General features: G+C 43.9%; 1 protein-coding gene across 1 annotated transcript; it reads right to left on the bottom strand.

Annotated features, from left to right (window-relative positions):
* Positions 1-11,283: 11,283 nt before the first annotated feature.
* On the bottom strand, positions 11,284-24,274 carry LOC103706073 (F-box/kelch-repeat protein OR23). The gene is given in 4 exon segments (XM_008790052.3): positions 11,284-11,796; positions 21,748-22,526; positions 22,528-22,683; positions 24,140-24,274. Coding segments are annotated over 4 exon segments (1,359 nt in total). The 3' UTR covers positions 11,284-11,507.
* Between the last annotated feature and the right edge of the window lie 1,902 nt (positions 24,275-26,176).

The raw sequence follows: 26,176 nt of genomic DNA, 5'->3' as shown, positions 1-26,176 counted from the left end.
CATCTGGGGGGACGAGCGTTAGCGCACAAGATTTTGCGCCAAGGATACTACTGGCCGACACTCCAGAAGGATACCCTGGACTTCGTTCGGAGATGCGACCGATGCCAGAGGAACGCCAATATCCAACGACGGCCCTCGGCCCCGTTGACCTCGATCAGCTCCCCTTGGCCATTCGCCCAATGGAGAATTGACATCTTGGGACCGTTCCCTCTGGCGACCGGGCAAAGAAAATTCCTAGTTGTCTCCATCGACTATTTCACTAAATGGGTGGAGGCCGAGCCAGTTGCCCGGATCACCGAGCAGAAGATGCGAGACTTCGTTTGGAAGTCGATAATTTGCAGATTCGGACTCCCCCGCGTCCTCATATCACACAACGGTCGCCAGTTTGATAACACCCGTTTCAGAGAATTCTGCTCCGAGCTTGGCATCGATCACCGCTTCACCTCGGTCGCGCATCCCCAGATGAACGGAGAAACCAAGGTAACGAATCGTACTATTTTGCAGGGGCTCAAGGCCAGACTCGACCAGTCCAAGGGACAGTGGGTCGAAGACCTGTACAACGTCCTGTGGGCTTATCGGACCACGTTCCGTGCGCCCACCGGCGAAACTCCTTTCAATCTGACGTACGGGACAGAAGCTGTCATCCCGCTGGAGATCGGACTCCCTTCTCCACGGGTAGAGTATTTTGACGCCAGCACCAGCTCCTCACAGCTTAGAGGTAACCTGGACCTGATCGAGGAGACAATGGAAGCCGCCCGAGTTCGTATGGCGAAACATCAGCAAAGGACGACGTGATACTACAACGCCAAAGTCAAAGTCAAATCCTTTAAAGTGGGGGACCTCGTCCTCAGAAGGGCAGAAGCCTCCCAACCGACCGAGCAAGGGAAGCTGGCCCCGAACTGGGAGGGGTCCTACCAGATCGCACGCGTCCAGCGGCCCGGGGCATACAAGCTGAAATTCCTTGACGGGACCCCCATTCCACAAACCTGGAATTCCAAAAATCTCCGAGTGTATTACCAATAGAGCCCCGAAGGGTCCTCCGCTTCAATCATAAATCTCACCTTTCTACAATGACTTGCTCACAATTGCTTAATTGTGCTAAACTTCTCCTGATGTCTAAATGCTGACTCCCAGACGACCCGGCCCAGCTCGTATATACGACCCTGCTCGGATACAGCCTGAACCAAGAAGCCGGACGCCTCGGCGAAAATTCGGAGCGCCGATATCGAGCTCGGCTCGATCTCCACCAGCTATCGAACTCGGCTCGATCTCCGTCGACCATCGAGCTCGGCTCGATCTCCGTCGACCATCGAGCTCGGCTCGATCTCCGTCGACCATCGAGCTCGGCTCGATCTCCGTCGACCATCGAGCTCGGCTCGATCTCCGTCGACCATCGAGCTCGGCTCGATCTCCGTCGACCATCGAGCTCGGCTCGATCTCCGTCGACCATCGAGCTCGGCTCGATCTCCATCTGTCGAGCTTGGCTCGATCTTCATCAAATACCTCGACTACGGTCGGGATGCCCCGATCCCTCGGGATGACGGGAGTACCCTCGCGGTCTTCATCTGTCGAGCTCGGCTCGATCTCCATCAAATACCTCGACTACGGTCGGGGTGCCCCGATCCCTCGGAATGACGGGAGTACCCTCGCGATCTCCACCAGTTATCGAGCTCAGCTCGATCTCCACCAGCCATCGGGCTCGGCTCAATCCTCGCCGACCCTCAGTGCCTGGTTCCGATGTTAGACCCAGGTCGCGATTCGGGCGTCTCGAAGCCAGCGGTAGCTCCGTGTATGAGCTCAAAGGGCTACGACCCCATGCTTTGGATTAAGCTCGGGGCCGTCCTCCACGAAGAACAGTTCGCGGCACGGGGCATATAGCCCCGAAAAGGTACGCTCTGATTGGCGTCTGTCTTGCTCGATACGCGTGTTCCATTCATTTTTATGTCGGATACTTTTAACGGAAAGCACCCCGGCCAATATTGGGGTCCTCCGCCGAGTCGACTACGAACTGAAATCTAGTCGAACACGCCTACTTGAGCCCTAGGTCGGTTTTTCGGTCGCTCGGTAAAATTTAATTCCGAGCTCGGGGGGTGCGATTTAAGCTACAAGCTGGCTACCTGAAACGATGATTAGAGCACGGCGCCCCGCAGCTGGGGCCCCGAGCTCTACGGCCGCGAAACTGCGACTCAGATCTAAGAGCTCGACAAGCTCGGGCATTTTTTCGGTCTGAAGTGCCTTAGCAACTCAGGAATCCGCGCAGCAAAGCCTTGGAGAAACATTAGCTAGAAAATAAGCTAGAGTTGGAAGAGCGAAAATTAAAGAATATTTTCATTCAAAAAGCCCGAGGGCCAAGTACAAAATTAAGTCTCGGCCGTGCGGTAGACACGGGCCGACCTCATGTTACAAAAGGAAAAGAAGAAGCACAAAGCTAAGAGGCGGCTGTCGCGGCGTCCCCGGCCGAGATCTCCCCGGGCTCGACTCCAACGCCCTCGGCTTCGGCCCCCTCGACAGTAGTCCCAGGCTCGCCGCCTTCAGTGCCTCTAGGCGCGACCTCGGGAGTGGCTCCCGAGCGGCCTCTTCCGCGGAGGCCTCCGGAACTGCCTCTCCGGTCGCCTCGGCTGGCTCCGCCCCGAGGCCCTCGACTCCAGCTCCGGGCTGGAGTAGACTGAGATCAAAATCGGGGCAGAGCTGGCGTAGTTGATTGCGGAAGTCGTTGAACCCCTGGATAAGGCCGTTCACGGCCTCCTCCTCGAGCAGCTCTCGAAACTCTTCCGATTCTCGGAAGAGTCGGACGGCATCCTGAGCCCGTTCTTGGGCCTCTTTTTCCCGAGCTTCGAGTCGCTCGGCCTTCTGCTCTGCTTCTTTTGCTCTCTGCTCGCGGATAGCGAGCAGAGACTGCGCCTCGGCCAGGCGAGCCTCGGCGGCCCGCAACTCTGATCTGGCCAGAGTATGAGCGGCCTTCTCCTCATCAAGCGCCATCAATAGGAGCTTGACTTCGTCCTCGGTGGCGCCTACTCTGAGCAAGAGCTCCTTCTTGTGGAGCTCGAGCTCCGCCAATTTCCGATCGGCCTCCTCCAGAGCCCGTGAACTCCGACGGGCCCGCTCTTTGTAATCCGCCCCAAGCGTGATCAGCGTCTCGACCTCGTGAAGATGCTGCGATCAAGGCAGAAATTAGGTCGAAAATAGAATTGGAGCACCAGAGTTAAAGACGTAGGGAATAAGTGACAGTAAAAAAAAAAACTTACCCGAACAGCGGAGAGGCGGGCCGACTCCAAAAATTGGTTCAGGCTCATGGCCTGAATCTTCGCCCTATCGGCTGGAAGGAGTGCGATGCGGAAGAGTTGCTGCACCGTCTCAATATTCTCGAGGGCTGAGTCGCCCTCGGACACCGTCCACTCCACAACATAGGACCGTCTTTCTTGTTGGCCCTCATTCTCCGGCGGGTCGAGGAGGCTGGGCCTCGTCACCCCCGGGGAAGGCGGCCTCGCAGCCCCTTGGCTGCTGCCCGGCTCGGATGCCGAGCCCTTGGATCGGATGGGAGGCCGACCAGAGATCTGTGAGAGCGGCGCCGGGCACGCGAGCGCCGTGGTCACCCCCCCCGAGCTTCCGGGCTCCGAGCTCGGACCACCCCTCCTAGCAGCTTCAGAGGGGCCGACTTGAGGAGCGGAGACCTTTGCCGCTTTCTTCTTTGGCTCGAGCGGCTCTCCTCCGAGCTCTGCAGCCCTCTTTCGGAACCGGGCATACAGAACTTCGTTTTTCGTTACCATTTTCGCGATGTCTACAAGGACGAGCAAGATAAGAAATGCAAAAAAAAAAAAAAGAGAAAAGAGAAAGAAAGAGGGCTTCCTACTGTTACCCTTACCCTTAGGACGTGCCGAGCTCAGGCCTACATTCACCAAAGCGTCCTCGCTTATGAGGCCGCTTAGGAGGATACCGTCCCCGAGGCTGCGAACGGCGTCAAGGATCCCCTGCTCGCGTGCAGAAAGCTTAGGGATTTTGTTGACAGCCCTGAGTCGGCTCAGCCTCCACCTAGGGTCAAACCCCCACGTTCGCTCGGAACCTAAAAAGAAAATTTCTTCTTCCAGTCGTGAATGGACGACGGAGCGTCCTGGAAGAGTAGCCGACCCGCCCGAAGGGCGACATAGAGCCACTCTCCGTCTCCCGGATTCGACTTCAACATAAAAAGTCGCCGGAAAACATTCACGGAGGTCGGAATCCCGTACGCCAAGCACAGCGACAGGAACCCGACGATCGTCCTCCATGCGTTCGGAGCGAGTTGCGCCAGGACCAGCTGGTACTCCGTGAGCAACTCGTTCATGAACCCATGGAAGGGAAACCGTAGGCCGGCCCAGAGCGCCTCCAGGTACACTCCGATCCGGCCTACTGGGGGGTTCGTTACTCGATCCCCCAAGCCAGCGGGTTCCAATCGGAACCCTCGCTGAGGAAAGAACCACTCCTCGACCATCTCGACTTCAGCCTCGCTCATGGCGGACCCGATTTCATTCGCACCGGAACCCATTGGAAAAGAGAGGAGGAAGAAAGAGGGGGACTCCGAATAAACGAAAAAGACCTGTGGGAGGTTCGCCGGAGATCGGTTACTTCGGGTTGAGAAGAAAATGGGAAGAAGATGAAGGCAATAGGAGAAGACGAAGGATATATATATAAACCCCACTGACGGCCCAGATCTGCGAAACGAAAGCGCTGCTCCCCGCTCGGATCACGACGCGCGTTAACCCTAAGAGTTAAGGGCGCCGCATTTAATCCGAACCGGCACTTCGAATACGGAAGCGTCACGTCGGATCGTGTGGTCTCATCATGAGCCCACGACGCGAGGACGCTTCGAAAAACGAAAAGGGGGATGATAAAACGTCTCTGGAGAAAGAGGCGCTGCCCATTAAAAGCGTCTCGAAACGCACGATAATTCAAAATCCCCTAAACCACATTAATGCTACTTCCCGCGCTCGAACTTCCGAACAGCTCGAGCTCGGAAGTCGGGGGGTAGTGTTGGGGGGAAAAAGTGTCGCCACGCTTTGGTAAGCAGACCCCTCCGAGCAGGGGCTAACCGAGCAGGCCCCTCCAAGCAGGGGCCAGCCGAGCAGGGGCCGACCGAGCAGACCTCTCCGAGCAGGGGCCAGCCGAGCAGACCCCTCCGAGCAGGGGCCGACCGGACAGACCCCTCCGAGCAGGGGCCAACTGAGCAGACCTCCTCCGGCTTGGGGATACTCAGTCTTACCAACCTAAGGACGCCTGAGTTGCACACTGAGATTACGTCCACCCGCAGCACGGTCGTGCAGACAATTAATGTGTAAGGGTCGTGCAGACACCCGGTTCACTCAACAGTCAAAACGCATGGCCCTTGCAGGCCCCTGGGCTTACTCAACAATTAAAGCGTATGGTTTCCGTCGCCTACGGACATCGAGTCTCTCACGGCAAATCCGCATGCCTACAAATGATGGCGACTCCGTGATGACAGACTCCGGCCTAATCTCCTACCATGATAGCATTGACTTACATGATCAAGCATTAATGACCAATTGTACGACAACCAATTTGCTCTGTCACGTCACAGGTAGCCCGATCCTCCCTATAAAAGGGGAATTCCTCCACTTAGGGGGGGTTCTTTCCGTCTCACTTTTTCTTTCCCCATACATACCCCTGACTGACTTAACCATCGGAGGGCCGACGCCGGAGAGCCCGGCCACCGGCTTCTTGCAGGTCTCCAGGAGGACGCCGCCCGCCGACGTGCCGCCACCCAGGCAGCGGAGCTCCTCTTCTCCAGCCGACGGCCGCCCTCGGGTCCAATTTCCAGCAACACATATCCTTCTGGCTTCCCTTAGGCACAATATCCTACAACCTCCAAGTACAAGACCCATCGAAATGAGGTCCATAAGTTTCCTGCTGCATAAAGTTCCACTCAAATGCTTCTAACAGTGCACGGGTAACATCTGACAAGATTCTAACACCCCAGTTGTATTTAGAGACACTGAAAATCCCCCATAAAAAAGCACCATAGCGTTCATCCCAGACCTTCCGGACGGACCGGACCCATGGTTGGTGCTGCAAAGCCACTCCCGCAGCTTACCAGCTAGTGAACTGTGATGTCCATAGCTGCTGCTTACCATTTCTTATGGCAGATCAGACCATCCCTGGCAAAAGAATATTTATAAGACCAGCATCATTTTATCCATAATAACTAAAGATCAAATTAGGAAGGTGAATAACTTGGCAAACCCAACTCCCAACACTGTTTCATTTTTCTCTGAATTCTGCTATGGAAAATGAAAGATATCCAACAATTCGTTTCATTACCAAAACACCATTCAAACCACAAACTATAAAATTTTCAGCTAACTATTTGCAGGAGAACATAAGTAAGCCCAATATCAAGCGACTGTTGATTCCAACACAAAAAATGGGGAACACTAATTCCGAATGCCTTTGTAGCCCTCCTTCAAAAATAAATCTCAGTGGAAAGATCCTGCTTCCTGGATCACAAAAGTTGAGTCCTTGTAAAACCTAGTGTAGATTTCAACCTACAAAATTGAATGTAAGTTGTGTTTAGGCAGTATTGTCTATGGAAATTCTTCTATATAATCGAGTATGAATATGGCATTGCAAAGTATGCCCATGTGCTTACAATGTCAAATCACAAAATCAGCCTATAATTTAACAAGCTGACAGATATGTTGGCATAACATGCTGGAAGAGCAAAGAAAGGAAGAAAAGGGCAGAAAGAAAGAGCAGGTAAACAGAGACCTCATATCCCTGAGGTTGCTCCATGCTGATTCTTCTTCAAGTTCACCATTAAAAAATACAGTTTTCACATCTACTTGATGCATAACAAGTTTGCATATAGAAATAATGGCAAACAAAAACTCTAATAGATGAAATTTTAGAAACCGCTAAGTATCAAAACAATTAATATTGTTTTTGCTTATAAGCTTTAGATCAAAGCATACCATTGACCAAAAAACAAAGAGAGAGAAATCAGCCACCATCATCCAAGTTTCAACAACCTTCCATCCCCCGTCTACGTCAATTGGTATCAGAGCGAAAATCCTTGATTACCATGAGTACCAGAAGTGGCCGCCCCTACAACAACGAGAGGCAACGTGCTGAGGAGATAGATGAACTTCTCCATTAGATGGCTGCCTTAAATCAAAAGATAAAAGCCGTTTTGGAGCGCGTCTTCCTTGAGCCAAACAACTATGAAGATGATCATGGTGCCCATGAACACCCAGAAAGTTCAGAAGCGTCACAAGGAGGAGATCCCAACACCGAGATCCATTCTCTTAGGGTTCTTCCACCCCAACGCCGCCCAGGGGGTCTCCGTGTACCTCCCCCAATCAATCCTCACATGGGGATTAATTTTGAAAACTTATATTGACGGCAGGAACAGCGGGAGCATGACGACTTCGATGACGCATCGAATCGGGTACGTGTTGATGTTGGTGATTACAACAGAAGCATGGTTCCAAGCACCTCCAAGATTGGTTGATGTCGCTCAAATATTATTTCGAGTGGTACAACATGACCAATGAGCGGAAGGTTCAATTCGTAAAGATGAAGTTGAAGGGCCAAACTCGTATTTGGTGGCACAGTATGGAGGAAAAGCTTCATCACCTTTGTCAACCTCCCATCACTAATTGGGAAGAGATGAAGCTTCGATTTAAAGAGAATCTTCTCCTTGATTATGAAGAGACTCTCTTCGAAGATCTTCTAAAACACCGCCAAGAAAGTTTATCAATGGAGGACTACACTGCCTGATTCCATGAGCTGACGCTCCGCAGCAATGTTACAGCGGGAGCAGCAATGTTCTGTCACCAAGTATCACCACAATGTTAAGTAATTTATGTTTGGTGGCTATCTATGCCAAAGTTCATTAGGAGTTTTACTTGTATTTTTATGAAGAATTTTATTTTGTATGTGACAAGCTTATAGAATTGTCTCCATCCACATGTTGGTAGACAGCCTGAAACATACAAGTATAGCATTCATCATTTCTTTAAGAGTTCTCTCTTTCCTTTCTACAACATCAGTTGATTCCGGTGAGTGACGAGGAGTTATTTCATTGATATTCTATTTTGTTCGTAAAATTTATCCAAAGGATTTGATTCATACTCTCCAATTTTACTCGTTCTTAGTCTTTTAATCAAAATTTTAAAACCTTTGGTATGGGGTGTCCTAGGTTCTCCATGGAATGGGATGCCCCGCTATCCCGCCCCATCTTGATGACAGTTCTAGTTATGCATGAGATTGAGAAGATGATTCAACATAAACATTTTGGATATTCTGTGTTCACACTTCTACTGGATACGACACATCCAAATAATTTCCAATGCCTATATCACTATCACCATGGACAATGTCAAAAGATAAACCAGGCTCCACTATGAGCTGCACCACTTGGAGGAAATGAGCTCTTGATGGCCTACATAAAAAAAAATTAAAAGGGAAAAAAGCAAGCAGTAGTGGCTGGGGTAGGGGAGGTTTGTGGGGCAGGGTGGGGGTGGGGATGTAAGCTCTTCTTGACGGTTGATCTTCTGATCAGTATGATAGAAAACTAGTGCTCTATTGTTAACAACATTATTTGTAAAGACATGATAACCATTTCAAGGAGAACTGGAATGACTATGATTAAGAATAACATCTTGGGACCAAATATGTTCAATAAAACATAGACTTGAATAGCAGATGTTAGCTCCACTGTTCAACAGAACCATAAGTAATTCTAGCTCCAATTGCAGCTTCAACGACAATTGGTGGTGCGGCAACCACAACACCTGCAAGTATATTTTGCAGGAAAAACAGTTCCATTGAGCGATTGAGGGATAAGCAATTGAGAAGATAACTGCATCTAGGCGACCAGCAGGAGTTGATGGTGCTTGTCGAGGATTTGGATGGGTTGTAAAGCAGGCCCAAAGGAAGAGGAAGAAAAGGAAGAACTTCGTTGAAGTTGGAAGCAGAAGCACAGCAATGGTAAACTTGGATTTAGTTTGAGAGAAATATAACGGGTGCCATTTGTAGTAGGAGAGGCCATCCGGCAAATGGGATGTTATAGCCTCCAAGGTTACCATAAATAGCCTCTAAGATATGGCCTAGATCCAATCACGTTTATATCTATATATTCTGATCAGTTCTAATCAAGTCTATATATATCGAGTATCGCTCGGCTGTCATCCAGTGAATCATATATAGATCGTATGATTTGGACATCCCCAATGTATCTACTCATTAATAGTTTCACATTTTGACTGCAATTACGTTTCACCCAATAATTTCTTTACTTGACATTGACACGATATTCAAATCTTCCCAACAAAAACATATGATTAACTCAAAATTCAAATGATTTAAAACCTTATTTATTTGAAAAACCAAATAATTTGAATAAACTATTTTTCCTAATCAACGTGATTCCAGAAAATATATACCTAAGCACAGTTAGGTCCATGATTGAACTCACAAGTAGGATCCAAGAACAGATAGGATTCAGTAAAATAATCAAGTTTAGAAATAAATAAATCTAAAAATACTATTATAATTATGTAATATAATCTAATATAATATTATTATAATATAACATAGTATAATATAATATAGCATGATAGTGTAACAATATAATATAATAATATTATATGATGTATATTTAACAAATATAATACAATATTTTAATATAAGGTATTACAATTATTATTATTACATATTAATATATTCTTACATATTATGATATCATTATTATAATATGTGAATGCAATATTATTATACTAGAATAATATTATAATAATATTACATTATAATATTACTTTCATATAAATATAATATAGTATAAAGTATTAATAATCTATAATTTGTATATATTTTTATTAATCTATGTATTATAATAAACAGTGTAATTATCTTTCAAGGGGAGATTACCCGATAACAAAGAATGATTTGAAATGGAAATTCTTAAATTCTAATAGCAATAAAAATGAAACAAGCAAAAAAGAAATTTTAACTCAGATTGAAAATACGAAAATACTAAGTACAATAATATATATTACAAGCCCGATGTTATAAAGAAAGAAGTCAACAAGTTATAAGAAGGGTCGCAATATGATCACATATAACTAAGGCTGCAAATGGGTCGGGTTGACCAGTAACCCTACCCGATCCAACCCACTTAGGCCCAACTCGATCTATTTTGGAGGACCCATGGGGCCGAGTTGGGTTCTAAAATTGGACCCATTCCATTTTCTGGGTCGGGTCTGGGTTTACTGAATTCAGACCCGATCCGATCCAACCGGATTCATTTGAAATTTGAGAAATTTTAGATTTTCAATCATACGACCTACTCCGACCCGACCTGAATCTGTAAAATTATTTGGGCTTGTGGGCCGCAGCCTGCGGAGATGCAAACAAATTCTGAAACCATGGATGGGTTGACCCGACCCGCACCTGAACCGGGCCTAAATTTTTTGGGTTGAGTCCGGCTTATGCATAGACCCAACCCAACCCGAATGATCTGTTAGATCAAAAATTGTAGCGGTGAACCCAACCTGATTCAATTTTTTATTGGGTTGGGTCTAGATCCAAAATTAGGACTCTAACAAGAAACCGAATTGAGTCGAGATCACTCATGACCCGGCCCATTTGCATCCCTACAAATAGCATCCATCTTATGGTTACTCTTTATTTGATTTTGTTCCGTACTCAATTCTTCCTATGATTTATCAATCTTTAAACAATCAAGAGGGGTACATCATCGTCATCATCATAAGATTGGAACTCAAAATTTTTACTTGCAATTATCCCCAATGAAGTTATGAATAGCAACCGAATATGATAAAAAAAATTGGGCATTGTACTCCATATCCTCCATCTACTTTTCTTTATAAAAAAATTTGTAGGATCGACAAATACCCCGGATGAGGCGTTTTTGCTTATGCTTGTGGTACGAGAATGTGATAGGTCTCCCAATCAACCCATGCATACATGTAGCATCCAAAAGTCGAATCTAAAACATCTAGTTGCTAGAGGAAGAATTTGTGACAGGCCGCATGGACTAAGCAGAGGGTTGACGTAAGCGCTTTGGACAGAAAATTGCATTTGCATGGTATCAAGACTTCAATTGCTCTTCCATAGCCTGACAATTAAATTCTTTTCTGAGAAGAACTAGTATGCAACTATTTTTAAACTCAGCAAATGTGACTGCGGCTCCAATTAGGGCGCTTTACTTCTGAGACTTTATCAAGCAAGCTAGCTACTAAAATAAACCAAGAATAAAAAACATAATCAAACGATACAAAAAGATATATCGAACCCATAATATGTACAGAGATTTAATGTATCCAATGTTGGTATACATAAATAATTGCGATTGACATATAGGTTAATGGCATTTACCAGCAGACCACTACTTAAAATGACAGTTTACATCAAAGTATTTATATTCACAGAAGCCCGAGTAATGCAAGTTGACTGATTACATTAAACTGCACATGCAGGAATGATCACCCACAAAATTATAATCCAATGGTACATGCAACTGCAGTTTTAAAATGTATAGGTTGATGGAATGGTGTATTTGAAGTTAGGAACCTCCATTTCCTCTTATCAGGGTTGTACATTTGAATTTCTAGAGTAAGCCTTTTCTTGGGCAGTCTTCGGGGATCCGATCCATCAGTGATCTGTATTGCATTGGTCAGCACATACAACTCTCCATTCATAGCAATAAAGCCACAACGCTCATCTGCTGGAACCTTCCTTCGCAGACTTGACTCTTTCAACCATCGGTTCAAAGCAAAATCATATCTGCATTTGTCACAAATAAGGGGATGAAAATTGTGCTCTTTTAGTATTTCACGTCTGATATCATCCACTATTTATTTCACATTTGAATTATGATTCTCAAACCACAATGCATATGACTATGAATGTTCTCCTTGCATGCATTAAACATGCCTAACGTTAGTGCTCAGCAAGGTTGTAAATGTTAGAACAGTGAAAAGCTAAACCCTGATTTCAATTATGACACAGGACAGACTGAAAAACTGTATGCAATAATAGATAAGGCTTCAACACAGCTAAAAGAAATTATTGCACCTGTTGGTATGCATATGATACACAAAACAAAATGTGGATATTGACGCAATTTTGATGGAGGAAATTGGCAGCAGCCACTGAAGACCTATAAAAGGCATCCTAAGGCTAGTTCTAATGCTCAAGCCTTGATGTGGAATGTGTTGGATGATATGGACCTTCTTGGGACCTTGCTTAGGGTCAACTAGTCATTATAGAATCTTAATTTATGTTTTTCAACAGTACGATAATGTCGTTCAGTTTTATGAATGTTTTCTTAAGTTTTTAGAGTTAGGAGTATTCTTGTAATTTGCCACATTTTTTGGACATGGGCCGTCATAGGGCTTATGGGTCGTATTTTAAGTCTACTTTTGTTTGAGAGCTTCATTTACGGTCTTTAGCGGGGTCTTATTAGCCAAAGTTACAGATTTGTTATATGGAGTCCAACTCCTAGTAGTATGAGTATTAGAACTCTATAAATAGAGCCATAATCTCTCATTATGAAAGCAATCAACAACTTCAAACATTTTTCCTAAGCAACTATGCTTTCTTTTAGAGTTGTACGATGCAATTCTAACCCTAGGTATGATGCCTATAGGTTCTAGGTGTGATTCCTAGAAAATCCCTCCTTTCTTTTTTTCTTTTAATTACAACATTCTAAAACCTCAAATTCAGATCCAATTCCATCCCCACTAAACTCTAGCAACCAAAAGCAACAAACCCATAGCCACCTACCTATTCATCAATTAGCCTTCAGATTCACAAAAACAACATTTTTACTCCTCATTTTTTTCCAGCTCACACAAGGCTCTCAAAACTTCCATCTTTTTGACCCAATTTTGCACCGAAATCGCTTCCCATTTATATACCAACATAAACCCCAACTTTACACAAATTACCTACACTTTTTAGCATAAAATAACCCATTAAGCATCCCTTAATTTTCCCTAATCAAGACTATCCTACACCAGTTTGGTATCAGCGATGAGGTTTGCAACACGTTGATATGTACAGGAAGGTCTTTTAGAGGAAGACCGACTGATATTCAACGAGATGAGATGCTGTTCAGAATCATGGAGAAACTAGATGGGCTAAATGCTCGATTGGATGACGTCGAAAGCCAGTTTTTCTCAACCTAGTTGCAACCTGATAGCTAGTGCTCTTGAAGAAACATCCGGAAGTAACAATAATGCTCGATTGGATGAATGTTGTTTCAGCATCAACTGAGCGCCTCAAGCTTCTGACTGACCCACACCCCTAACCATACAAGGTTGCTTGGACTGACAATGCTACCATTCCGGTAACTCAAAGATAAACCATCTCCTTTACTACTGGTGCTTACAATGATTCTATATGGTATGATATGATTCCTATGAAAATTACTTACATTCTTCTTGGTCGACCATGGCTTTATGATCTAGATGTGCAACATTCTAGAAAAGAAAGCACTCATACTTTCTCTTTTGGTGAGAAAAATAATTGTTTTGAAGCCTATAACTATAACTGAGATGGAGAAATTTAAGGAGCCAAGTTCCAAGATTGCTGAAAAGAAAAAAGCTGGTGACTTAAAGGCTAATGCTGTTACTGAAAATAAGAAAATGCACCTCACTATCCTAACCAAGAAGCGCTTTTAAGCTGAGAGCAAGAAATCAAGTGTTAATTGTCCTTTAGTAGCTCGAGAAGTGAAAGAAATAGCTGCTGGTTATGACTCAAATATGCCTCCAGAAGTAACTATGTTGCTGTCCGACTTAGACCGGAGTCCCTAACTTTCCTGACTATTGCATGAATCCAAGTAAGCATAATGAACTCAAAAGGCAAGTCGAAGAGCTGCTAAGGATGTATTCACAAAAGTTTGAGTCCATGTATTGTTCCTACTTTACTTACACCAAAGAAGGATGGTTCTAGGCGCATGTGTGTTGATAGACGAGCTATTAAGATAATTACTGTCAAGTATTGGCTTCCTATGCCTCGTCCTAATGATATGTTGGATGGTATGGGTGGTTCTCCTATCTTTTCACAGATAGATTTAAAAAGTGACCATCGTTAAATCCGTAAAAGGCCTCGAGATGAATACAAAACAGCCTTTAAGACCAAGGATAGCCTCTATGAATAGTTGGTCATGCCTTTTGGCCTTTCTAATGCCCCTAGCACATTCATGTGCCTCATGACTCATATACTAACACCAAAGAGGAACACATCTCTCATCTACAAATTATGAGAGTTCTTTGCCTAGAGAAGTTTTACATAAAATTGAAGAAGCGTTCATTCATGACTTCAAGTGTTGTCTTTTTGGGCTTTGTTGTTTCTTCTAAAGGAGTGGAGGTTGATCTGGAAAAAGTCAAAGCTATTCCAGAGTAGCCTACTCCTCCTACTTTGTATGAAGTCGCAGTTTTCATGGATTAGCTTCATTTTATAGGTGTTTCATTAAAAATTTCAGCACTATAATGGCTCCAATCACTAATTGCATGAAGAAAGGATAGTTTGTTTGGACCAAGATAGCAACAAAAGTATTTGAACAAGTTAAGAGAAGGATGACTGAAGCATATGTTTTGCACCTTCTGGATTTTTATAAGGTGTTTCCGGTATCTTGTGATGAATTGCATGTTGGTCTAGAAGGTATACTTAGTCAAGAAAGCCATCCAATTGCTTATTTTAGCGAGAAGCTGAATAAAGCTGAAACTTTTTCCAAGCATATTCTCGAGCTACATGATGAAATTCGAAGAAAGATTACTTTGAACAATGAAGGATATAAAGTACACACTGATTTGAGGAGATGGTTTGCTGAATTCAAAGGAAACATGGTTATGGTGCGAATCAGACCTAAACATTATGCTAAGAATGAATACAAGAAACTTTACTCAAAAAGTCCTGGTCTCTATAAGATTCTCAAGAAAATCAGCTCAAATGCTTATGTTCTTAACCTGCCCAAAGATATGGGGACAATAACGTCTTTAATGTTGAAAATCTCACTTTGTATCAATGCCAGTGATGATGATGCACAACATAACACCCTCATTGCTAGAATTCCACTAGCCCCACGTTTGAAGGAGAGATTGAAGACATTATTGACCATCAAGTGATTTCTACAAGAGGTGGTAGCAACCAAAAGTATCTTGTCAAATGGAGAGGGCATCCGCTTTCAGAGTGGACATGGATCATAGATCAAGAGCTACAAAAGCTTGATCATGATCTTTATAATAGATTACATGCTTTTAACTTGCTGGAGTCAAGACATCTCAAGTCGGAGAGATGATGGAGGACACTGGCTTCAGCCATTGAAGACTTATAAAAAGTGTTCTAAGGCTGGTTCTAATGCTCAAGCCTTGATTTGGAATGTGTTGGATGATATGGGACCCTCTTGAGACCTTTCTTAGGATCAACTATTCATGATGGAATCTTAATTTTATGTTTTTCAGCAATAGTGTAATGTTGGTTCAGTTTTATGAATGTTTTCTTAAATTTTTAGAATCAAGAGTATTTTTGTAATTTTCCAAGTTTTCCGGACATAGGCTCATAGGGCTCGTGGGCCATATTTTAGGTCTATTTATGTTTTGAGACTTTATTTATGATCTTTAGTGAGGTCTTATTAAACAAAATTTACAGATTTGTTATTTGGACTCCAAGCCCTTGTAGGAGTAGGATTAGGAATATTAGAACTCTATAAATAGGGTTGTAATCCCTTATTATGTAGACAATCAAAAAAATTTCAGAGATTTTTCTAAGTAATTATGCTTTCTTTTGGAGTTTTGTGATGCAATTCTAACCCTAGATGTGATGCCTACAGAATTCTAGGTGTAATTCCTAGAAAATCTCTCTCTTCTTCTTCTTTTTCTTAAAATGACAACACCCTAAAACCTCAAATTCAGATCTGATTCCATCCCCACTAAACCCCAGCTACCAATAGCAACAAACGCATAGCCACCAATCTATCAATTACCCTTCAGATTCACAAAACAAACAAAATTTTTATTTCCTTTTCTCTCCAGCTCACATAAAACCCTCAAAACTTCATCTTTTTTACCCTATTTTGCACCCAAATCCTTTCCGATCCATATTCCAACATAAACCCTAGCTTCTCACATAAATTCCCTATCTCTGTTCGCCCAAAACAAGCCATTAAGCATCCTTGAACTTTCATTAATCAAGACTGTCCTACACCAAATCTAATAAAAGGAAATGCAAGAATGGAAATGAATTGATAGATCAATATTAACTCATTTTGAAATTAGTAAATGTATTGCCAAATTTCAAGACAAATCCAAAATTTAAGAAGAACACCGCAACTAGGAAAAGTCCTATCCTTAAAACCTTCTCAGAGATCAACCGAATCCTTTCCCAAGTCCGAGATTGAGCAATTCTATTTCCTGATCAGGGATCATCTCAAGTAGTATACTAGTGGAACTAGATCTACAAGGGGTTCAGATTTAACAGTAGATTTGAGAGCCTAGGGCTGGAGAGAAGTTGAATAGATCTTAGAGGGCAGCTAGACTGTTTATAAAGAGTTTGGGACTAATAAATGCTTGGCTTAGGGGGTTACAAGTGATAGATGATCAAGAGAGTAAAGGTGGATATAAGGTAGTTGGTTCCACTCAAACGAAAAGTTGGTGTTTTGATATGGGAGTGATTTTCAAGGTTAGGTTGATAAAAGAAGATAAAAGAATGAAAAATTAGAAAATAGAGGGAAAGGTAGGAAGGGGGGAGAAGGGAGAAAATAGATCCTAATTTACACCAGGGTGGTCTCACAAAAGGTTCTCAGCTTTGTGTCAGGGATAAGACAAGCAAACTCAAAAGCAGATCTCATCATAAGAACAAAAACCCTGCTGAAGAAAAGGGAGGGAGGCATCCAATGTGATGTGTCAGAAAATAAGCCTGATGATGTGATAGCAACACAAATAAACCTGAAATAACTATAGATCGCAAAGTAATCTCTAAAAGAGCAGCTCAATGCACAAGGCTCCCATCATTGCAAAGTCTGGGGGATCAAATGTACACAACCTTACCTCATATGCGATGAGGTTATTTTTGTATTTAGAACCCGTGACCTCCAAGTCACAATGGAGCAACTTTACTCTTGTACGAAGGCTCACCCTCCTTGCAAAACTAATCTCTAATGGCTTATAAACAACAAATATGAGGACTTTATATGGTGTGGCATGATCTTAGTTGCTTAATTGAGAGTAGGTGCAAAAGCATGCACATAGAAAAATAAAGAAAGGTTTTAAATTCCAGTAGGATGGGGAATGTCCCAGCCATCCCGTCCCATTCTTATGAGAAAACGGGACCAGGACCGGGTTAGAACTCCAAAACCCCATTTGGGGAGAGAAGAAGAAGAAGAAAGAAAGGAAGGAAAGATGAAGAAAAGAAAAAAGTGAAAGAAAAGAAGAAAAAGGGAAGAGAGAAAGGAAGGGAGAAGAAAAGGAAAGGAAGAAAAGAAGAAAGAAAGGAAGCAGAAAGAACAAAAAAGGAAAAAGAAATAAAAGAACGGATAAGAAAAAGACAGAAAAAGGAAAGAAAAGGAAGGTAGAAGAAAAAGAAAGAAAGAAGAAAAGAAAGAAAGAAGAAGGGGGCAGAGATAGAGGATATCCACCGAGATGCAAAATCAGCATCGTTGCCAGGATGGAGCGAGACAGCGGGGCATCCCGTTCCATGGACAAACTGGAATATCCCCATTCCACTGGATTTAAAACCTTGGCTGAGATAACCCACACTCTTTTCCTCCATCCCATCTCTCCCGATCCCATTTCTCCCTTTAAGATTGTCATCTCTCTCTAGCGATCTAATCTCTCTTGATCCCATCTCTCTCCATCTCTCACCCTTCCTCCTTCCCATCTACTATCAACTCCTCCCTCTTGTCCATCCATTCCTCTTTAGTCTCCCGCCCACCCCCTTCTCCCTCCACCATCTATTCCACTCATTCCTCTTTCTTTATTTCCTTAGGATATCAAGAGTTGCTAGTTTTACCGTTCTGATTTTGGAGCAAATGACTAGTAAGTTTCATACATAAAACTAGTAACTTTATAGCACATGATAATTAATGATGTTTCTTAAGATTTGTACATTTGAGATAGCGAACGGACAAACTTTGCACCTTTGACTAGTAAAATTGGGATAAGGACCAATGAACCTGGACCTCTAGACTCATAAAATTAGGACTAAAGCTGATCAGGGCCGGGCTTAGGCACACAAAATATCAAATTTTACATAAGCCCGGCCCGAAGCCCAATTAAAAATGAATAGAGTTTAGGCCTGAGGCCCGGTCCATGATCAGCTTTAATTAGGACATATGCTTAATACGCAAGATTAGTAGCTTTGAGACAAATAACTAATAAACTTCATATCCTAAAATAGAATCTTCAAGATACATACTTGTAAAATGGTTTTTAGAATTGATATCTTTGGGACAGTAGAGTTGTAAACTTGGCACACTCCCAAGTAAAATTGAGATAGAGGGCTGGTAGATTTAGCATCCTTGACTGTAAAATCAAGATAGATGACTATTAAGCTTCATCAAGAGGACTGATAACCAAAGTATGTCGTCTCAGTACCGGACCCCATACCAGTACCAATCTATTACTCTGTTGGTACGTCTAGTACGGGAGCCAGTTGGACATACTGACACTCAGTGCTGATGTCGGTACACCTCCTCTACTATGTTCTGATTAAGTACCAGTATGGTATAATACGATCCGTACGCATAGGTACTGACAAGTACGGCATTCCTTGCTAGTAACCATGGCATTAGTCTAGAATGGATCAATTGTAATCTCCATCAACCTTGCTCAAGTAGATAGAGGGGTTCTCATGGAAGGATCAGCCAACAAGGCACCCCACCACACCCAATACAAAGGCAAAAAAAAGGAGATGCCAGGTTTATGGTCATTCACTAAGGGAATAGACAGTCAGATTGCTCCACACACCACTAAAAATTCCAAAGCTAGATGAAATATTAATACAAGAGTGAATATTTTCAATTATAAAAAAAATAATGCTTTTGAGAGCATATCCCCTGAATGCTTCCCATTGAAATTCTACTATAGCCACACCTCTGATCATGATTTAAACAATCCAAATTGGCTACAAACAAAATATCATGTATTTTCTACATCTTTTATGTGTGCATCAAACAGATTCAAGACGGTTGTACTTGAAAAAAAAGAATTCAAAATCGGTAATTTTTTATATAATGCTTTACTTGATTGATAGTCTAGAATTTTAATGATAAATTGATTATATTACAGACAATTTACCAATGAATGCTTCTTATCCACAATTATTTCATGATGCAAATACTACAAACTCCTAAATCCTATAGGCAAAAAGCTTTATACTAATAGACAATGTCAAAAAAGCTCACTACAAATAACTACACCCAGGTAATTTTCGATCACAATTCAGCACTCTACATTGAAAAACCTTTTCCCACCATCACAACTATGTAGCTTGTAGGTGCATTCTACCAATACTTGGAAACCTTAAAAATTCTATCAATGTTCTCCCAACTATCACATCCTAGTAACAGCAACAAGGCCAATCTACTATAAATTAAACAAACAACATCATGAATGCTTATTGAATAAGGACCCATTTGGATGGCTGAACAGCTAATGTATGTATAAACACTTTGTCACAAGACAAGTGTTTCTCACAACCAGAAATTCAAACTCGCCCAAATCCCGAGTGTGACCAATATAAGCAATCAAAATATAATTTAAATTTAAGATCAGAACATCATTGGAAGTTAAAAAATCCTCAAAGGAATCAGTATGATCCAACTATATATGACTAAATATATTATAACCCAAAACATTTGACACAACATCACTTTACGACTTGAACATATTCTCTAATACACAATACTTTATCATTGATGATAACAATATAACATGAAAACTATGTTCTCAGTATCGCTTCACTAATCATTTGATCCAAAAACGAAATTTCAAGTAACTCATACCACTTCTTTGAAAAGTCCATTAGAGTCGCTCACCTATCCCTCAGAAAAATCATTTCATAGATAAGGTGAGCTACAAAGCCTACCAAGTAAACTTCTAAAGGGTCCAGGATTTAGGTTTTGCACTGAAAAACACATGACCTTTAATCCATAAGACATTCCGAATTATCACTAAAAGTCCAAGTGTGACCTCACTAAAATAACGTAAAATTATAAGCCTGCATAAGAAAAAAAAACTGCAGCAAAAGAGTTGAAACACATGACTGTCAAGAAGAGTTCAGATAATTTGCATTAGATTGCCAATCATATATACTTTGAAAGTTCAGGGAAGGTTCACTAAACCACTTTGTTAATGAAAATTCCAGAAATTAAAATCCTTCATTCAGAAGAAAGTGATCAAATCACATTTTACATCAAATTTTGATATTTCATATAGTTTCATATTATTTTATAAGGTTTCACTCGTACCATCAAGGCCACTTATATCATCATCGCGAATGAAAGCGAGGCTACCCGTATCCTCACCGACAATCAGATGAGACCCCTCATCATCCTAGCTGCTGATGCAAATGGAGCCGTTCATAACCTCTAGGTCCACTCATACACTTGATTAAGGATTCAAGCATACCACCAAGCCAAAAGTTTCCTCATTGAAATTCAAGTGATGCCACTCATGGACCACCTAGCTTAGGGTCCACTTACATCCTCATTTGTAATTTACATCCTCATTTGTAATTCACAGGAAGACACAAATAGCACCCAGACAAAGGTTCCTCATCAAAGTTTGAGTGAGGACACTCGTACACCAACTGGCTGGGTCCACTCATATCTTTCAATTATGACAATTATTTTACATTTGAAATTATTTTCACCAACTAGTTGGGGTCCACACATATTCTTCAATTATGATAATAATTTTTATGTTTGAAATTTGAGTGAGGTCACTTGTAAATCACATTTTTAAGGAAATTCCTCACCTTGATTTTCAAAGATTAGTTGCACCAGTAGCCTCGCTTGATCTCTTAAAAACTGTCCTTTCACATATCTCCTCTCCTCTTCAACTACCACTCTTTGTGAAGAGGCATCTAGTCTATAGCTTATCAAGCATCCAAACAGGCCTTGAAATTTCTCATGACTTATTAACAGCATTTATTTGGTATTTTAATAGTTCAACCTCTTCAACTCATGGGCATAATATAGGAGGGGGTTGTTCATTGAATGGTAGAAAATAAACCATATCAGGTAGACCTATTGAAATTTTCCCAACTGGACTAGGACTGAGGGGGCCAAAATTCACACAGCAGAGACGAGGACAATCTTCTCTTTATCTTTTATTCATTTTATTGATGGATAACAATTTTTTTCATATTCTCTAGCAACAATATCATTTAGATGCATTGGAATCAGCTCACTATGAACAGTAAACTATGCAATGACTTCCACAAAATCTAAGATAAGTTCATACCGTCATAAAAAATCTAACAGATCAGTAATTCTTCAATAGCACGCATAATCTGTCTTTGGCATCACAAAGCCCTATCCAATATGCGTAACTAGCTTAAATTAGTATGGACTTCATATGGAGTCTCTAAAATACAACTAGCATCTTTTCTAAAAGACTTCCAAGAATTAAGCCAAACAAGTAACACAAAGAATCACAATCACCAAAAGGTAGCACATTCAAAGCAACAAGGCAATTAGACAAGCAAAAAAGAAGCGGAAAAAGGAATCACCTCAAAATATCATTTCTATCGAGCATGAAAATCCCTGGCGCCTGCCAATCCTCTCCATCAACAACCACAACCGACCCAAGCTTCCTTCTCTCCCCTTCCTCCCACATCTCCCCCACCTCCCTCCACTTCCCGCTCCTCATCCCAAGCACCACGGCATCCCTGTAATAAACGTCGGCTGGGACCACCCCCGACACTGTCCGATAATCCCCGTATCCTCCCATCACCCAGAACTCCCTTTCCTCCCCCCGCGGGACCAAGAACCCCACGCAACCGGCCCGGTACCTCGGCAGCCCTTCCCCCATCTTCCACTCGCCGGAGTCAACGTCGTACCACTCGACGGAGCTCATCCGGCTGCCCTCGGAGGGGAACATGGAGTGGCGGGACCCGCCGCCGGCGACAATGATGCAACCGCCGCCGCCGCCGCCGGGGACGGGGGCGCAGGCGAAGCTGCCTCGCGGGGAGAGCATGTCGGGGAGGCGGTGCCAGGCGAGGAGCGAGGGCGGGGCGCTAAGGTCCAGCCGGTGGGCGGCGGCTGAGGCGGTGGGGTGGCCGAGGGGGTAGGATCGGGCGTCGAAGTGGGAGCCGCCGAGAACGTAGAGGTGGGGGCCAAGGGAGACGGGGACGAAATTTGAGAGGCCGTAGAGGTGGGGGCTGCAAGGGAGTGGGGGGAGCGGCGCCCAGGCGGCAGCGGCGGGGTCGAAGAGGTACGGCGGGGCGAGGGAGGGGTCCGCCGGGAAGAGGCAGAGGAGCTGGCGCGGCGGAAGGCGGAGGCGGCGGCGGGAGGGGGAGGAGGAAGCTGGGGGCGAGGAAGGCGTTCCACGACCGAGAGGTAGCGCGAAGGCGGGCTTGGTGGGAGTACGGGAGGGAGGCAAGTATCACCGCCGCGAGGTCGTCGGGGAGGCCAGGTATTAGGGGTCTGGGCCTCGCCGGCGGGGGCTAGGGTTCCGGCGGCAGCGGAGGCCATCGGTCGAGGATGGGATCCGAAATACGAGCGAAGCGGAGTGCGGTTGGCTTATTATGTCTCACAGGAAGCGTTAGGGGCAAGAGAAAGTCGTTCCACGTGGGGGCCGTTCGGGGAGGATTAGCTGTGTTCTTAGGAGCATGAAGCGGGGATAGCAGCATATGGCTGTTCGAGGAAGCCTGTGCGTGTCATGAGGTTGGCTAGGTGTCGAATTTTCATTTGGTTTCATAGGTGTTTTCATTACAAGTGTCTCAGTTGATCTTACTGTTGGATTTGTGGTCCTCGTGTCTCAGTGGAACTGGCGTGATAGTTTGTCCAACTGGTTGCAGCGTCGTATAGTTTGAGAATGAACGGAACGGAAAGTCGTGGGCGTTCGCTGCAGTGGAATATCTAATAATATTAGTTGTGACTCGGCCAAGGCCTGGAAACTGACCTTGAAGGCCTTAAGATTTAGTAGAGGACATGACATCTAATGATATTTAATCTAGTATATCTAATATTATTTTAAAAAGGAGGACTGTTTCCGTCCATAGCGGGAACGGATGGAAATGGGAGGGAGGGGAGTGGGCCCGCCCTCAAATGCCATAAACTTTGTACGGTAACTTGGACGGTTGCCGACCATAAAATAGAAGGACAATAATGCCCCTAACAGGTTGGTGGTGTTACGGGATTGCCACTGAGGTTTTTTTCCCTGTCGTGGGGAATGTGCCGAGCTTTTCAAAAATTCAAACAAGGGATAAGCATACCAAATATTCAAACAAACCACACTCACCTCCTCTGGAATAAACATAGATATTGTTCGAGGAAACATTGGATACTTAGAAACTTAGCCCAAAGAATAATAACCTCGATCCCAATCCAGTAGCCCGACCAACTAAAATTAGGTGGCCTCGGCCATATTAGATACTTTAATCTCAGCCCAAAGAAGAATAATCTCGATCCCAACTCAGCAGCCGACCAACCAAAATGAGACGCCTCGATCCGAGCCAAGGGGCTGATCAGCCAAGAAGTCATCAGCCAAAGAGAACAATCGGCACGCATCAATAAAGACTGACAGTTCCAATAATTGACAACTCTAGTAGTATGTAGTCATAGCAGTGCCACGACCTGCGCCCCACCAGCACTGCCCAATACCCACGCGAACTAAAATCCACACCTCGTTCATACTACCAGTCGTCACCTAGCAATCATTGCACGCTACGTCAGACCCAGATAACGACAAACTTGGCTCTCCTATATAAAGAAACAGGCTTGGAGACTTTAGATACGCACGCCCTATTACTCACAGAGACCACACTATGCTAAAATCCTCTTCCTTCTACGTTATTGCCTTATCATTCTGACTTAGGTATCGTAGGATCCCCCGCTAGAAACTCTCCGACAAGTGGACTTTTTTGCAAGCCATATCTGGAAGAGATCCATCCCTCGCACCTCGGCCAGCCTGCTTAGCTCAACTCTAACCAACCTCAAGTCATCCGAGCTACTCTCCAACCTGAGCACAGATTCGGTGGTCAACAGATCGATGCTAGAGGAAGGGCTCCATCCCCAAACAACATCAACATCCATTGAAGGAATGACAACTAGCATGAAGTCACGAGGCACTTGCGACACATCACGTGTTTCATAATGTTGTACTCCAACCTTCCAAGGATCGTTACAGAGCTTAAAACCTGCTCTGTCGGAACAATCTGTCGCGCCTGTAGACAATGGGCAGTTCAACCTGCGCACTCAACAGGTGCCATCGCCTCTCCGTTCGCCCGTTCGTCCGGCGTCGGCGTTTCAAGGTATGTACTCCTCCTCCGTTATTTATTTAGCAGAGGCCGGGAGGGAGAGGAGAGGAGAGGGAGAGGAGAGGTGGGGGTCCTCCATTGTTTGATTTAGCAGAGGCCGGGAGGGAGAGGGAGAGTGTGGGGTCGTTGGGGGCTTCTCGTCCTTCGCCGCCACCACAGCCACCGCAGCGACCGCGGAGGGCTTCTCCTCCTTCGCCGCCACCGCAGGCTTCTCCTCCTTCGCTGCCACCGCAGCCACCGCGCCACCGCAGGGCTTCTCATCCTTCGCCGCCGCCGCCACAGGGAAAGATCAAGTCCATTCCGGTCAGGCCGGCAGGAGAGAGAGCGAGGAGGCGAAGGGGATTTGGGGCGAGGGCCTTTTCTTGGCCGGCAGGGAAAGGAGCGACGAGGGATTTGGGGACAATAGTTTTGTTTTGGGTGGAGAGAAAGAGAGGGGAGGGATTTGGTTGGGCTTTCATCCCTTCACTTTTTGGCTTTGGTCTTGGTTTTCCTTCCCTCACGTTACTCCTGATCCAGATGGGCCATCGGGAAGAAAGACAGAGGGATTGGAGATGGCTTCTTAGAGGGTGAGATTCTTTTAATTGTTTGGGTTGGAGGTTGCCGTGCTGTGATGTTGCTTGGGTATCGATTCTTTAATTGTTGGGTTGGATGGTTGCCGTGCCTGTGATGTAGCTTGGGTATTGAAGGGGAGATGGGAGATGGGAGATGTGGGATGGGATTTCTTTTAAACTAATTATTTTTCCATTCTTCTATTCAAGAATTATATTAAACTGAAGAGGCTTCTTGTCTATCTTTGTTAGATTCATGCATCTTTATTGAAATAGTATACTGACAGCTATCTATTTTCATATCATTTTTTTAACTATTTTATACTTATTAAAATTTATTATTATTATAATAATAATAAAAAGAAAAGGCCCCATTCACTGAATTTGTCTTAGCCCCCAAATGTATTGGGCCACCCCTGGTTTCTGCTGCAAGTTTTTTTGCAGGGTACAAAAATAAATCTATAAACTAATCAATCTAACTTGATGAAGTACTTGTAGGTGAGTCATGGACAAGAGTTGGATGACAAATAAAAAATAGAATGAAGGAGTAAAGAATATAGAGAAGGGGTGAAGTCCTTTATTGAATTTGTGGTGGCAAATTTAGGCTCAGCAAATGATATTTGGTGTCCTTGTGTCGAGTGCATGAATGACAAAAAACAAAGCATTCAAGTTGTCAAGATTCATTTGATGTTGAAAGGAATCTCGCCTTCTTACAAGACTTGGGTGCAACATGGAGAATCTGTTCACGTGCATCAATCTTGTGTTTCAAATGATGCTAACTGTGACAATGGTGGAGGTGTTGAGGATAGAATGGCTGGGGATGGCACCGATGATAGGGACGAATTGTCTAATATGCTGGAAGCTGTTTACATGGGCGCTTTCATGAATGACGATATTGATGAATTGCCTAATAACTTGGGGAGGGAGGATGCACAGAATTTTGATAAGTTGTTCGATGATGCTGAACGACCTGTTTATCCTGGTTGCAAAACTTTTATAGTATTATCATTCGTTATTAAGATGCTTCATATTAAGGTGTACAACCAGTGGAGCAATTCCTCTTTTGACATGAACATGAAGGTATACAAGGAAATTCTACCGGAGTGTGATAAGTCTGTTCCATGGACCCT

This window comes from Phoenix dactylifera, unplaced genomic scaffold, assembly GCF_009389715.1.
Source record: "Phoenix dactylifera cultivar Barhee BC4 unplaced genomic scaffold, palm_55x_up_171113_PBpolish2nd_filt_p 000186F, whole genome shotgun sequence".
Lineage (NCBI taxonomy): Eukaryota > Viridiplantae > Streptophyta > Magnoliopsida > Arecales > Arecaceae > Phoenix > Phoenix dactylifera.
The sequence above is the reverse complement of the archived record's forward strand: the minus strand, read 5'-3'. Positions and strand labels throughout refer to the sequence as shown.